Genomic DNA, 13348 nt, shown 5'->3' with positions numbered 1-13348 from the left:
TCTCTGGGGTCTGAGCTGTGATCCTAGGGTCCAGGGAAACCTTGCTTCCTGGGTCCATGCTCATATGCATAAAACATCAGGTCTGTAAGCATATCATTACCTGTCCCTCCCCACACTCTTGGATGCCCTGTTACCCCAAGCTCCCAGCTGGCTGGGTAGAGTGCCAGTCTGTGCTGAATGTCGGCAAGAAGGGTACTAAAGTGTGTAGCCTCTGCTTTCTCAGGAACTGTGGGTTTGAGGCTAGAGCACACCTGGGCACCAGGTCTCTGGCTTCCCTGCTAAACCTCCTGCATGGAGTTGGGTCAGCTGGGTTCAGAGTTCTCAGCTGTAAAAGTGACCTCTGTGGGTCATTCCATCTGTCCCTGGGCCTCCATGAGCCACCTGCCCCTTAAGAACTAGACAGGCCAGCTGCAACGTTCAGCATTTATTTCCAAGGCCAGTGGTCCAAGGGCTACAGACTAAGTCTGGTCCTTACCCCAGGATGTGAGGTGGCTGGGAAGAACTGGCTATGTGTGTTTGTCATTGTGAGGCTGCGAGTGTGTGTGATGGGTGTGACTGTGATGCAGCATGTGGAAGTCTGACATAGAAGCATCGCATCCCATGTGTCATACGTGGTGTGGCTGTACGGCCCAGTGTGGGTGACGGGCTGTGATGATGACTTGTGCGTGACTGTGTCGTACATGGTTGTAATGCAGTGTCTGTGACTGAGGGTTTGCTCTGCCGTCTAGGACTTCCAGGTTGTGTGAGAATCTGATGTTTGGTGTGTATGTGTCTAAGGTTGTCAAGGAGTGGCTGAGCTTGTGATTCTCTGGGATGCTGTAGCTGTGATGACAGTTGATTTCTTTCACTTTTGCTACCCTTTCTTTCTCTTTCCTTTCACTCTTCATTTCCACCTTTTCTTTCTTTCTCTATCAATCCGTCTTTCTTTCCTTTCACCCTCCTTTTTTTCTACCTTTCTTTCACCTTTTCTTCCTTCCTTCCTTTCCACCTTTATTTCTTTTTTGTCTTTAACTAACCATCTTTCTCTTCTTTCACCTTTTCTTTCTTTCCACCTGTCTTTCATTTTTCCTCCCTTCTCTCCCTTGCTTCTCTCTCTCTTTTTCTTTTTCTCTCTTGAAACATTTTCCAAGTGCCTGTGCAGCAGCCTCTGGCTTGGGTGCTGAAACAGCAGTGCTGGGTGTCAGCCAACCTGTGGATGATATACACCGGGAGCCAGAAACGAACCACAGAGGGAAAATTTACACCATGGAAATGGGTGTCCCCTCCTGGACAGCTGTTTGTTGAACACCTCCCAGCAAGTCCCTACGCCTGTTTCTCTGAGGGTAGCTTCGTGGCCAGGCTGTGGTGTGGCCGCAAGCCCCATGGGTGGAACTTGGGTCATGACTATGACCATGGGTAGGGCTGGGCTGGGCTGGGCTCTCCAAGGTGGGTGAGTCTTGATGATAAATCCTCACCACCTCCCCACCAGAGTCCGCCCACACTTGTGAGAGGGTAGAGAGTGTTAAGAAATTTTCTGTTCTCAGGCAACTCCCCAGACCCCCATGTCCCACTTTAATCTGAATCAGAAGTATAAATACAATTTCCTGTCTTAGCCAACCACCACCACCATCACCATGTCCCTTAGATCTGATTCGGGAGTATAAATAGCCACCCCTCACCCCTTCCTGAACATCAAGATCAGCTTTAGCCCCTGCCTGGGGGCTAACAGACCCCCCAGTGTTGTCCAGGCAGGGCCTGCAGTCTCCTTTGGTCCTTCAGAGGTGCCTGCTGGTTCTTGGGGCAGCTGCATTCTCGCTAGTCCCCACTGAGCTCTCCACCTGTCAACTTTGGGTGTCCCCCAGGCCCGCTCTGAAAACCTCCTGTTCTTCTGTGTCCAGAGGCATCCTCTGAGGTCTCTTACTTGTCGGAGACGCAGGTTGGATTAGCCCCGACCACGTCCTTCACACCATGAAGGCCCCGAAGTAGGAGCGTGTGCCGTCGTGGACTTGGATCACGCGCTCGCCCGGCATGCGTACCACCACCTCGTCCCCCACGTCCAGGTGGACCACTCCACCCAGGAAGCTGCTGTCCCACCACACCTGGGAGCCATCTGCTCGCCCGCACCGCGACCGCCGGTTGACCAGCAGCTCCACCTCCTCGGGGTAGCTGGCGGTGCGCTTGTAGAGCCCGTGGGTGATGGGCAGGCAGCCGGTCAATCCCTGGGAGCAGCCCGTACCACCCAGCTGCACCTTGGAGTAGATGTAGTAGTAGCCGGCCTGGGCGACCACCAGGGCCCCATCCCGGTAGCTAAGGCCCCTCAAGAAGGCCAGGCCCAGTTTCGTCTCCCACCGCAGCGGGCCTTCCTTGCCAGTCCGGCTGAAGTCGGCCCCTGTGGAGGGAGACAGAGCAGGGCTGGTGAGCGCACGTTTCCTGCTCGCAGTGGGACCCCGGGCCAGTCGCCAGCCCTCTCTGAGCGCCACCTTGCTCTGTGCTGGGCTTTAAATGTATGCGCTCACTTCATCCTCACTTTACAGGCAGGGGAACTGAAGCACAGTAAGTGGCAAAGTAACTTGCTTATCCTCCATCTTAACGCTTTCACCCCCTTCTTGCAGGCGGGGAAACCGAGGCACAGAGCAATGGATTTGCCCAAACCGTCAGAAATTGTTAAGTGGAAGAACTAAGGATTTAAGCAAAACACATCATGGCCCAGCAGGTTATAACCTCTGTATGCCTCAGTCTCCCTCTCTGGAAAATGGAGCTATGGATAGTCCTGGCTAAGGATGGAATGAATGACGAGGTGGAAAGCCCATCACAGTGTGAGCCAGAAAGTAAGCACCCTACAAGGGTTTATTCAATAAATGAAATTAGAAATTCATGGACTCAGGCACTGTCTCTGCTCTGGGCAGCTTTGAAGAACTAATGAATAAAGGAGTACTCAGCCACCACTGGGGGGTCTGTCTGGTCGCCCCAAGACCCACTGAACCCTCTTACCCCTGCCAGGACTTGAGGGCCCCTCACCTGTGAGGTGTGCTGCTGGTTTGTCTTGCTTGGGCTTCTGCTCTGGAGAGAGAGAATCAGAGGTCAGAGGTGAAGGTTGTGGTGGGGGGTAAAGGGCCAGCCTCCAGAGGGGTCACCTAGTCCACCTCCTGGTGTCAACCTCACCCTTTCCGGAATGACCCAAACTTCTGCTTCTCCGGCCTGGGGGAGGGGCTTCCGTGGGGCTTGGGCCAGTTGTGCAAATTGCATTGGGCAATGGACTGAGGGGGTGGGGGCAGCATGGGAACCATACCGTCCCCTCCTGGGCGCGGGTTGCGGGGGGCGGGCGGAGGAAGCAGGACCCTGACTCACCTTGCAGCAGCTGCTCCCAGTGTTTTGCACTTTTGTCCTGAAAGTACAGAGCAGCCCCATGGTGAGGATCTGTGGGGCCCACGCCCTGGTTTCACTCAGACTCGTGGCCAAGAGGCACACACAGACCACGGGCACAGACGTCGCCCTCTGTCGACTCCAAGGCCACGTGCAGGCCCCACCCCTACTCCCTGCCACCCCGCAGGCTCTTAACCAGCCAGGACCTCAGTTTTCCCCTCTTGTAAATGGACACATGGAAAATGCCTGGTTTGAATTCCCATGTGAAAAGTGTAATACAATGCCTGGCACAGAGCAAGTGCTATAGAAATGTTTATTACATAAGTGCTAGGGAGCTCAATCCCTGGATCAGGAAATGGCAACCCACTGGAGAAGGTATTGGCAATCCCTGGAGAAGAAAATGGCAACCCACTCCAGTATTTTTGCCTGGAGAATTCCAGGGCCTGGCAGGCACAGTCTATGGGGTCACAGAGTCAGACAGGACTGAAGTGACTTACCACATACACACACAGAAGATACACAGTCACCTGAATGGCTGGACACTTGTACATAAATGCAAACACGTGAATACAGACACATGGACACAGACCTGGACTCACTGACAAGACACACATGGAAGCAGATACATGGGTGCAGGGTTTATGGATTCACTTGGGTCTGCACATACAGAGAGCCAGTAACAAAGACACACAACGTCAATACACAGGCTTGGACGAGTGAGGAAGTGGCTGTGTTGGTACACGTGTGTGGGATAGCAGCACAGGTCCAAGTGGGCCTGTGGCCATCAGGTCCAGCCATAAACAGAAAAAGGACCCGGGAACAAAAAAGGCCGAGACTGCATGGGCATGGCATGGGACACAGAGACCTACAGGTGTGGCAGAGACATCCCCGGTCATAGGAAACGGATGCAGAGAGGCATGTTCAGACTGAGACAAGTGGCTTAGTGACAGCCCCGATAGTGGTGATCAGGGTACTGCTGGTAATGACTAGCTAGGTCAGGGGCTTCCATGGTGGTCCAGCGGTTAAGACTCTGAACTTCCAATTTAAGGGCGAAGGTCTGACCCCACTGCTGTGCAACATGGCCAAAAAAATTTTTTTTAATTAAAATATTTTTAAAAGTGGTCAAACTGAGGAATCAGATAAATATTTTAAACAAACAACTAGCCATGTCAGGATGGCGGTTCTGGGGGATACAGAAAACACAACTGTTTTATAAAACATTAAGCTTCCTAGAGGTATGTGTGCTTAGTTGCTTCAGTTGTGTCTGACTCTTTGCAACCCCATGGACTGCAGCCCACCAGGCTCCTCTGTCCATGGAATTCTCCAGGCGAGAATACTGGAGTGGGTTGCCATTGCCTCCTCCAAGGGATCCTCCCAACGCAGGGATCAAAATCGAATGTCCTGTGTCTCTTGCATTGGCAGGTGGATTCTTTATCACTGAGCCACCTGAGAAGTCTGCTCCTAAACAGCTAGGTTTTGTTAGTTCCCATCACTAGAAGAAATTATAATTATGTGATGCCATTGCAGTATTTATATATAAATCAATATGTTGTACACGTTAAACTTACACAATATGCTATGTCAATTATATCTCAATTAAAAAAAAAAAGTCAGTTCCCATTTATTGATTGGCTTCCCTGGTGGCTCAGACGGTAAAGCGTCTGCCTACAATGCGGGAGACCCGGGTTCAATCCCTGGGTCAGGAAGATCTCCTGGAGAAGGAAATGGCAACCCACTCCAGTATTCTTGCCTGGAAAATCCCATGGATGAGGAACCTGGTAGGCTACAGTTCATGGGGTCGCAAAGAGTCGGACACGACTGAGCGACTTCACTTCACTTTGCCTGTGCCACACATACAATATTCTGTTTTATTCCCTATGGAGACGCTTATTATCATGCCCATTTCATGGATGAGGAAACTGAGGTTCCAGAGGTGAATTAGCTTGCCTGGGACTGCTCTTAGTCTGTCCTCCATCTTTGCACACACACGTACAGATGCTCAGTGACATTGGCTTGGGGATCCCCACCCCACCCCAGTGGTGCTTACCTGCAGGGGGGCACTAACCGCCTCTAGGCGCCAGTGCAGCTGCAGCAGGAACCAGCCCTGGACAGCCAGTCCAGCCACCACCAACAGCAGCACGAGGCCCAGTCCCAGCTGGGCAGCACTGCAGGGCTGTCTCCTGCGGCTGTGCCCCAGCCTCCTGAATGGGATGTCTGTCTGTCCATCCACCGTGAACACTGAGGGCCTTGCAACTGTCTCTTCCATGCCTGAGTGGATGAGGCCCCAAGGTGCTTTGGGTCTGGCTGGCCTGGGTGAATCCTGCAGGCCAGGAGGGAGGAAACCACGATTGCCCAACACGCCTGGGCTTCTCACACTGCCAGCAGGCACTCGTGGGTCCTGGGGCTGCCTTTAGAGCTGGGGCTCGGCCCCTCCCCTTTCCCCGCATGCCCTCCTCTCCTTCCTGTCTTCTCCCCACCCCCAGGCTGGCCCCATCTCACTCTCACTCAGAGCCTCTCACACTTTCCAGAGGCATCTGGAGACGTGACTCAGGAGGGGACGGGAGACAAAAAGCCCCAGCTTTCCCTTCTGATGGCATCAACCACAGGGTTGCCAAGTGTTTGCTGAGCACCTCGGCATCATTCACTTGGTCACCAAATGTTTGCTAAGCACTTCCTGTGTCCCAAGTACTGTTCTAGGTTTGGGGGCACAGCTGCGAGCAAGAGAGACAGATGTCCGTGGTTTTAAAGCACTCCTATTCTAGCGGAGTGAGAAAGACCAGCGTAGTAAGAAAATACTATAGAGTGCTTGAAATGGTAATACAGCGATGGGAAATGCCCACGAAGAGTGGTTTGTGTGTGTACCTGTGTGTGGGTGTGATTATGTGTGTGTACGAGTGTGTGGATGCATGTGTGTGTAGCTGCAAGTGTGCACCTATGTGTGTAGTGGATGCATGCAGATGTGTGCGGGTGCATGTGCATGCCCGTGCTTGAGTGCTTGTGTGTCTGTACATACTCCTGTGTGCACGCATGCAAGTTTGTGTGTGTGTGTGTGGTTTGTTTTTAAGTATTTATTTATTTATTTGGCTGTGCTGGGTCTTAGTTGAAGCATGTGGGATCTTTGATCTTCGTTGCGGCATTCGGGATCTTTAGTTGTGGCATGCGACCTCTTAGTTGCGGCATGTGGGATCTAGTTCCCTGTCCAGGGATCAAACCCAGGTCCCCTGCATTCAGAGTGGAGTCTTAGCCAGTGGACCACCAGTGAAGTCCCACTGAAACTCACAGTCAGAGGGTGGAACCACTGTCCACTCAGCTGGCTAAAGCCAAGTCCTGGGAGTCCTCCTGGACCTCTCCTCCATCCTGTCATGACGTTCCACCCTCAGCAAGCCTTATGGATTCAACCTCTGAACCAGATCCCAAATCCAGCCACCCATTTCCATCCCCACTGCTACCACCCTAAGTGCTATAGACTGTTCCCCAGCCCCTACACTGATATGTGAATACCTCCAACGTGATAGTACTTAGAGGTGGAGCCTTGGGGAAAGGCTAGGGCACAAAGTTGGAGCCCTTCTGAACGGGATTAGTGCCTTTATAAGGGGAGTTGTAAGAGATATGCTCTGTCTCCCTCTCTGCTGTGTGGGGACAGAGAGGGATGGAGGGCAGGCCAGGAAGAGGGCTTGCTTTGGAACTCAGCCATGCAGGCACCCTGGTCTCAGACTTCCAGCCTCTAGAACTGTGAGAAATACATGTCTGCTGTTTAACCCACTCAGTCTAGGGTAGCTTCTTATAGCAGCCCCAGCAGACTAAAACACTAAGGGACCCATCAGTTTTTGCTTGGACTGGTACAGTAGCTTCCCAGCGGGATACACTGCTTTACCTCGTGCCATCTTATGATTCATTCTCTACCTTCAAGCTTGTATGGCCTTGCTTATTTGTTTCTTTTTTATTTTATTGTTGTAAATTCACACAACATAAAATGAACTGTTTATTTATATTAAAATTTTTTTTTGACCTTGCTGGGTGCTCACTGTGGCTTCTCTAGGTGTGGCTCTTGGGCTCAGTAATTGTGCACAGGCCTCTCTATTTGCTGCTTGAGGGCTTAGCTGCCCTGAGGCCTTAGTTCCCTGACCAGGGATTGAACCTGTGTCCCCTGCAATGGAAGGCAGATTCTCAACCACTGGACCACCAGGGAAGTCCCAAAATGAATCATTTTAAAGCAAGCAACTCAAGTGCTATTTAGTACATTTACAGTGTTGTACAACACTACCTAGTTCAAAAGCATTTCAGTGTCTCAAAGGTAAACCTTATAACCATCAAGAAGTCATTCCCCAACTCCCCCATCCCCAGACCCTGGCAACTATGAGTCCATTTTCCTGCTCTATGGATTGACCTGTGTTGGACATAAAAAAAAAAAAAGAAACACACACTACGTGGTCTTCTGTGTTTGGCTTCTTTCACTGAGGATAGTGTTTCCAAAATTCATTCACACTGTAGTGTGTGTTCAGTGCTTCACTCCTTGTTAAGGCTGAGTAATATTCCAGTGTGTAGATGAACTATATTTTACTTATCCATTCACCCATTAATGGATATTTAGGTTATTTCCACCTTTTTGTTATTTTGAAAAATGCTGCTACGAGCATGTGTCTGCATGTGTTTGGGTTCCAGGTCATAATTCTTTTGGGTATATACCTAGGACAGGAACTGCTGGCACCAGCTGTAAAAAAAATTATAGTTTAATTTTTTGGTCACACTATGGGGCGTGTGGGATCCTAGCACCCCAACCAGGGATTGAACCCATGCCCCTTGCAGTGCAAACGTGAAGTCTGAACCACTGGACCTCCAGGGAAATCCCCTGGCATCAGCTTTTAAACACTTAAGTCAGCTCTCATCTCTTCCATGTTTGTGTTGTCGTTTAGCCACTAAGTTGTGTCTGATTCTTTGTGACCCCATGGTCCAGTTTCTCAGTCATGTCTGACTCTTTGCGACCCCATGAACCGCAGCACACCAGGCCTCCCTGTCTATCACCAACTCCCAGAGTTTACCCAAACTCATGTCTGTTGAGCCAGTGATGCCATCCAACCATCTCATCCTCTGTTACGCCCTTCTCCTCTTGCCCTCCATCTTTCCCAGCATCAGGGCGTTTCCAAAGATTCGACCCTTCATATCAGGTGGCCAAAGTATTGGAGCTTCAAATCATCATCAGTCCTTCCAATGAACACCCAGGGCTGATTTCCTTTAGGATGGAATGTTTGGATCTCCTTGCAGTCCAAGGGACTCTCAAAAGTCTTCTCCAACACCACAGTTCAAAAGCATCAATTCTTCTGTGCTCAGCTTTCTTTATAATCCAACTCTCACATCGATACATGACTACTGGAAAAACCATAGCCTTCACTAGATGGACCTTTGTTGACAAAGCAATGTCTCTGCTTTTTAATATGCTGTCTAGGTTGGTCATAACTTTTCTTCCAAGGAGTAAGCGTCTTTTAATTTCATGGCTACAATCACCATCTGCAGTGATTTTGGAGCCCCCAAAAATGAAGTCAACCACTCTTTCCCCATCTATTTGCCATAAGTGATGGGATCAGATGCCATGATCTTAGTTTTCTGAATGTTGAGCTTTAAGCCAATTTTTTCACTCTCTTCTTTCACTTTCATCAAGAGGCTCTTTAGTTCTTCTACTTCCTGCCATAAGGGTGGTGTCATCTGCATATCCGAGGTTATTGATATTTTTTCTGGCAATCTTGATTCCAGCTTGTGCTTCCTCCAGCCCAGCATTTCCCATGATGTACTCTGCATAGAAGTTAAATAAGCAGGGTGACAATATACAGACCTGATGTACTCCTTTTCCTATTTGGAACCAGTCTGTTGTTTTATGTCCAGTTCTAACTGTCGCTTCCTGATCTGCATATAGGTTTCTCAAGAGGCAGGTCAGGTGGTCTGGTATTCCCATCTCTTTCAGAATTTCCACAGTTTATTGTGATCCACACAGTCAAAGGCTTTGGCATAGTCAATAAAGCAGAAATAGATGTTTTTTGGAACTCTCTTGCTTTCTCAATGGTCCAGCAGATGTTGGCAATTTGATCTCGGTTCCTCTGCCTTTTCTAAAACCAGCTTGAACATCTGGAAGTTCTTTGGAACTCCACATTCAAATGGGTATATCTTTCCTTTTCTCCTTTGCTTTTCATTTCTCTTCTTTTCACAGCTATTTTTAAGGCCTCCTCAGACAGCCATTTTGCTTTTTTGCATTTTTTTGGGATGGTCTTGATCCCTGTCTCCTGTACAATGTCACAAACTTCCATTCATAGTTCATCAGGTACTCTATCAGATCTGGTCCCTCAAATATATTTCTCACTTCTACTGTTTGATCATAAGGGATTTGATTTAGGTCATACCTGAATGGTCTGGTGGTTTTCCCCACTTTCTTCAATTTAAGTCTGAATCTTGCAATAAGGAGTTCATGATCTGAGCCACAGTCAGCTCCTGGTCTTGTTTTTGCTGACTGTACAGAGCTTCTCCGTCTTTAGCTCCGAAGAATATAATCAATCTGATTTCAGTGTTGACCATCTGGTGATGTCCATGTGTAGAGTCTTCTCTTGTGTTGTTGGAAGAGGGTGTTTGCTATGACCAGCATGTTCTCTTGGCAAAACTCTATTAGCTTTTGCCCTGCTTCATACTGTACTTCAAGGCAAATTTGCCTGTTACTCCAGGTGTTTCTTGACTTCCTACTTTTGCATTCCAGTCCCCTATACTGAAATGGACATGTTTTTTTGGGTGTTAGTTCTAAAAGGTCTTGTAATTCTTCATAGAACCGTTCAACTTCAGCTTCTTCAGCATTACTGGTCGGGCCATAGACTTGGATTACTATGATATTGAATGGTTTGCCTTGGAAACGAACAGAGATCATTCTGTTTTTGAGATTGCATCCAAGTACTGCATTTCAGACTCTTGTTGACTATGATGGCTACTCCATTCCTTCTAAGGGATTCCTGCCCACAGTAGTAGATATAATGGTCATCTGAGTTAAATTCACCCATTCCAGTCCATCTTAGTTCGCTGATTCCTAGAATGTCGACATTCACTCTTGCCATGTCCTGTTTGACCACTTCCAATTTGCTTTGATGCAAGGACCTAACATTCCAGGTTCCTATGCAATACAGTTTTTTATAGCATTGGACCTTGCTTCTATCACCAGTCCCATCCACAACTAGGTGGTGTTTTTGCTTTCGCTCCTTCCCTTCATTCTTTCTGGAGTTATTTTCCACTGATCTCCAGTAGCATACCGGGCACCTACCGACCTGGGGAGGTCATCTTTCAGTGTCCTACCTTTTTTTTTTTTGCCTTTTCATACTGTTCATGGGGTTCTCAAGGCAAGGCTACTGAAGTGGTTTGCCATTCCCTTCTCCAATGGATCACATTATGTCAGATCTCTCCACCATGACCCATCCATCTTGGGTGGCCCCACATGGCATGGCTTAGTTTCACTGAATTAGACAAGGCTGTGGTCCATGTGATCAGATTGGCTAGTTGTGTGTGGTGTTAGTCTGTCTGCCTTCTGATGCCCTCTCTCAGTGCCTACCATCTTACTTGGGTTTCTCTTACCTTGGACGTATATCCCTTCAGGGCTGCTCCAGCAAAGTGCAACCGCTGCTCCTTACCTTGGACATGGGATATCTCCTCATGGCTGCCACTCCTGACCTTGGACATGGGGTAGCTCCTCTCAGCCTCCACTCCTGACCTTGGATGTGGGGTAGCTCCTCTCTGCCACACTTGGGTTTCTCTTATCTTGGATGTATATCCCGCAGGGCTGCTCCAGCAAAGCACAGCTGCTGCTCCTTACCTTGAACATGGGGTAGCTCCTCTCGGCTGCTGCTCCTGACCTTGGACGTGGGGTAGCTCCTCTTGGCTGCTGCTACTGACCTTGGACGTGGGGTAGCTCCTCTCGGCCTCCGCTCTTGACCTTGGACGTGGGGTAGCTCCTCTTGGCCACCCCTGCGCCATGCTGCTGCCGCTGTCCAGTTCTCACATCTGTACAAATCTTCCAATGACCTCATATTGAGCTTATGAGGGTTGACAGATTGTGGCCCGTAGGCAGAGTCAGCCCAGGCTTATATTTCTGTGCAGCCACAGGAGTTGCTCTCAGGGGGCTCATACTTTAGTGTCCTGGAGTCACAGATGGGGCACCTTCCTCTTGTCCCTGTTCACTCCTTTGCTTCCAGCTGGCTTCCTAAATGGCAGCCAACACTCACCACTACCCAGGCTTCATAGCTGATTGTGTTGCAGGGAAGAACTGATTCTGCCTCAGTTGTCTCATCTGGGTGAGCTGGCAGGAACTGTGACTTGCTTTTGGAACTGTGACTTACTTTTGTTCTTATAATCAAACATTATGGACTGACTGCCTCAGAGGACCCTGCCCCTCTGCCTGACTTGAACTAAAGTGCCTTTGTTTAGCTCACAGAGAGATAATCTGACCCTACCCACCTGTGAATGGCTGCAAGAAAAGAAGAAATTAACACACCTGCTTCTACTTTGCAAGATAAATGGTCTTTTTACTTCCTCACCTCCTCTCCCTCTCTGTTTAGATAAAAGAACCTGGCATCCAGACCCCAACAAGATGGTAACCTTGAGACATTAGTCTGCCATCTTCGGGGTGAGCCAGTTTTCCAAATAAAGTTGTGGTCTTTGCCTCAACACCTCTTTTTGTTCATTGGCCTGTCATGTGGTGAGCAGAGCAAGCTTGGACTGCGTAATCATCACATGGGCTGCCATCTACATGTTGGTGTGTCTTCTGTTGGCAGTTACTAGGCATTGGCTGGGTGCATCTGATTCTGGGGGTTGGTGACTCAGCATGTTGCTTCAGCTCTGGCCAGCTCACCCAGATGAGACAGCCTGGCCTTGGGAAAGAGAGGTTGGCTGGAAACTGGGCATCACTGGAGCAGAAACTGGCCTTGGTGGTCATCCCACATCCTCTCCACTCACCTGGATCTTGTCTACTAAAAAGGATGCACAACGTGAGAGTTGTAAGTTAAGTTTCATTTGGGATAAAATGAGACTGAAACACAGGAGGCAGCACCTTGGATAGCTCTGAGAGACTGCTTCAAAGAGCAGTCGTCCAAGAAGGCCAATATATAAGATTTTGGTGAAGGGGGAGTTCAGTACAATCAAGCATTCATTTCACATGAGGTTTTCTGCTAGTCATGAGGAGCTGATGTCATCATGAAGGGATTTAGTGCTTTTCTAGATATAAGTCAAGAATCCACCTGCAGTGCAGGAGACCCGTGTTTGATCGCTGGGTCGGGAATATCCCCTGGAAGAGGAAATGGCAACCCACTCCAGTATACTTGCTGGGGAAATTCCATGGACGGAGGAGCCTGGAGGGCTACAGTTCGTGGGATCGCAAAAAGGTGGACACAACTGAGCAACTAACACTCACTCACTAGATGTGACGAGATACAAGGACTGGGATCATGAAATCAGTTTCTGAAAACATCTGACTATCTAAAGACATGTCCCACCAGTTTCTCTGGAGCACAGAGTGTCTCACTCTACACCCTGAACTGCCTTCAAGGCATGTGGAGAGTCAGAAACTGCAGCAGCACAGGATTCCATCTCTGCAGAGGCAGGTGGCAAATGCCCTTGGCAAGTGCCAATCTGTAGTTGACAATCTCCAAGCCTCAGGCCCATCACTCTTCATCCAGAGAATGTCTCCAGCAGCTGGACAGGAATCCTGTCTTCCAACCCTGGATGGCCCATCCCAAGCAAATGGGGCATAAGGCAGGCTGGAAGCATCTTTCATTTTATGAATACCTTCTTAATAGCCTTAATTTTATCTCTCGGTCCTCAAAGACTAAAATATTTACTGTAGAGCCCTTTGTAGAAGGGCTGTCCCCTGAAGTAAGAATAGACATTAAGGGGACTTCTGATGGTGCAGTTGTTAGGACTCCACGCTTTCACTGCTGAGGGCACGGGTTCAATCCCTGGTCAGAGAACTAAGATCCCCCATGGTGCCACG

At 49.2% G+C, this 13348-nt stretch overlaps 1 protein-coding gene across 1 annotated transcript; it reads right to left on the bottom strand.

The window, feature by feature from the left end:
* Nucleotides 1–1940: 1940 nt before the first annotated feature.
* LOC128051638 (tumor necrosis factor ligand superfamily member 14-like) lies at nt 1941–5608 on the bottom strand. Its single transcript, XM_052644273.1, has 4 exons — nt 5390–5608; nt 3328–3364; nt 2998–3039; nt 1941–2368 (listed from the first exon to the last, which is right to left on the bottom strand). Exons 1-4 carry the CDS (start codon nt 5606–5608, stop codon nt 1941–1943), a joined length of 726 nt encoding a protein of 241 aa, XP_052500233.1.
* Between the last annotated feature and the right edge of the window lie 7740 nt (nt 5609–13348).

This window comes from Budorcas taxicolor, chromosome 7 (genome assembly GCF_023091745.1).
Source record: "Budorcas taxicolor isolate Tak-1 chromosome 7, Takin1.1, whole genome shotgun sequence".
NCBI lineage: Eukaryota > Metazoa > Chordata > Mammalia > Artiodactyla > Bovidae > Budorcas > Budorcas taxicolor.
Note: the sequence above shows the minus strand (reverse complement) of the source record. Positions and strands in the feature narration are given on the sequence as shown.

What these genes read in the sequence shown, in the direction of transcription:
- LOC128051638 (XM_052644273.1), bottom strand. Translation starts at nt 5,608, where the DNA reads ATGGAAGAGACAGTTGCAAGGCCCTCAGTGTTCACGGTGGATGGACAG. An exon ending in CTGGGAGCAGCTGCTGCAAG is followed by an intron (nt 3,040 to 3,327) that starts GTGAGTCAGGGT and finishes CTCTCTCTCCAG; the next exon opens with AGCAGAAGCCCAAGCAAGAC. An exon ending in ACCAGCAGCACACCTCACAG is followed by an intron (nt 2,369 to 2,997) that starts GTGAGGGGCCCT and finishes CTCCCTCCACAG; the next exon opens with GGGCCGACTTCAGCCGGACT.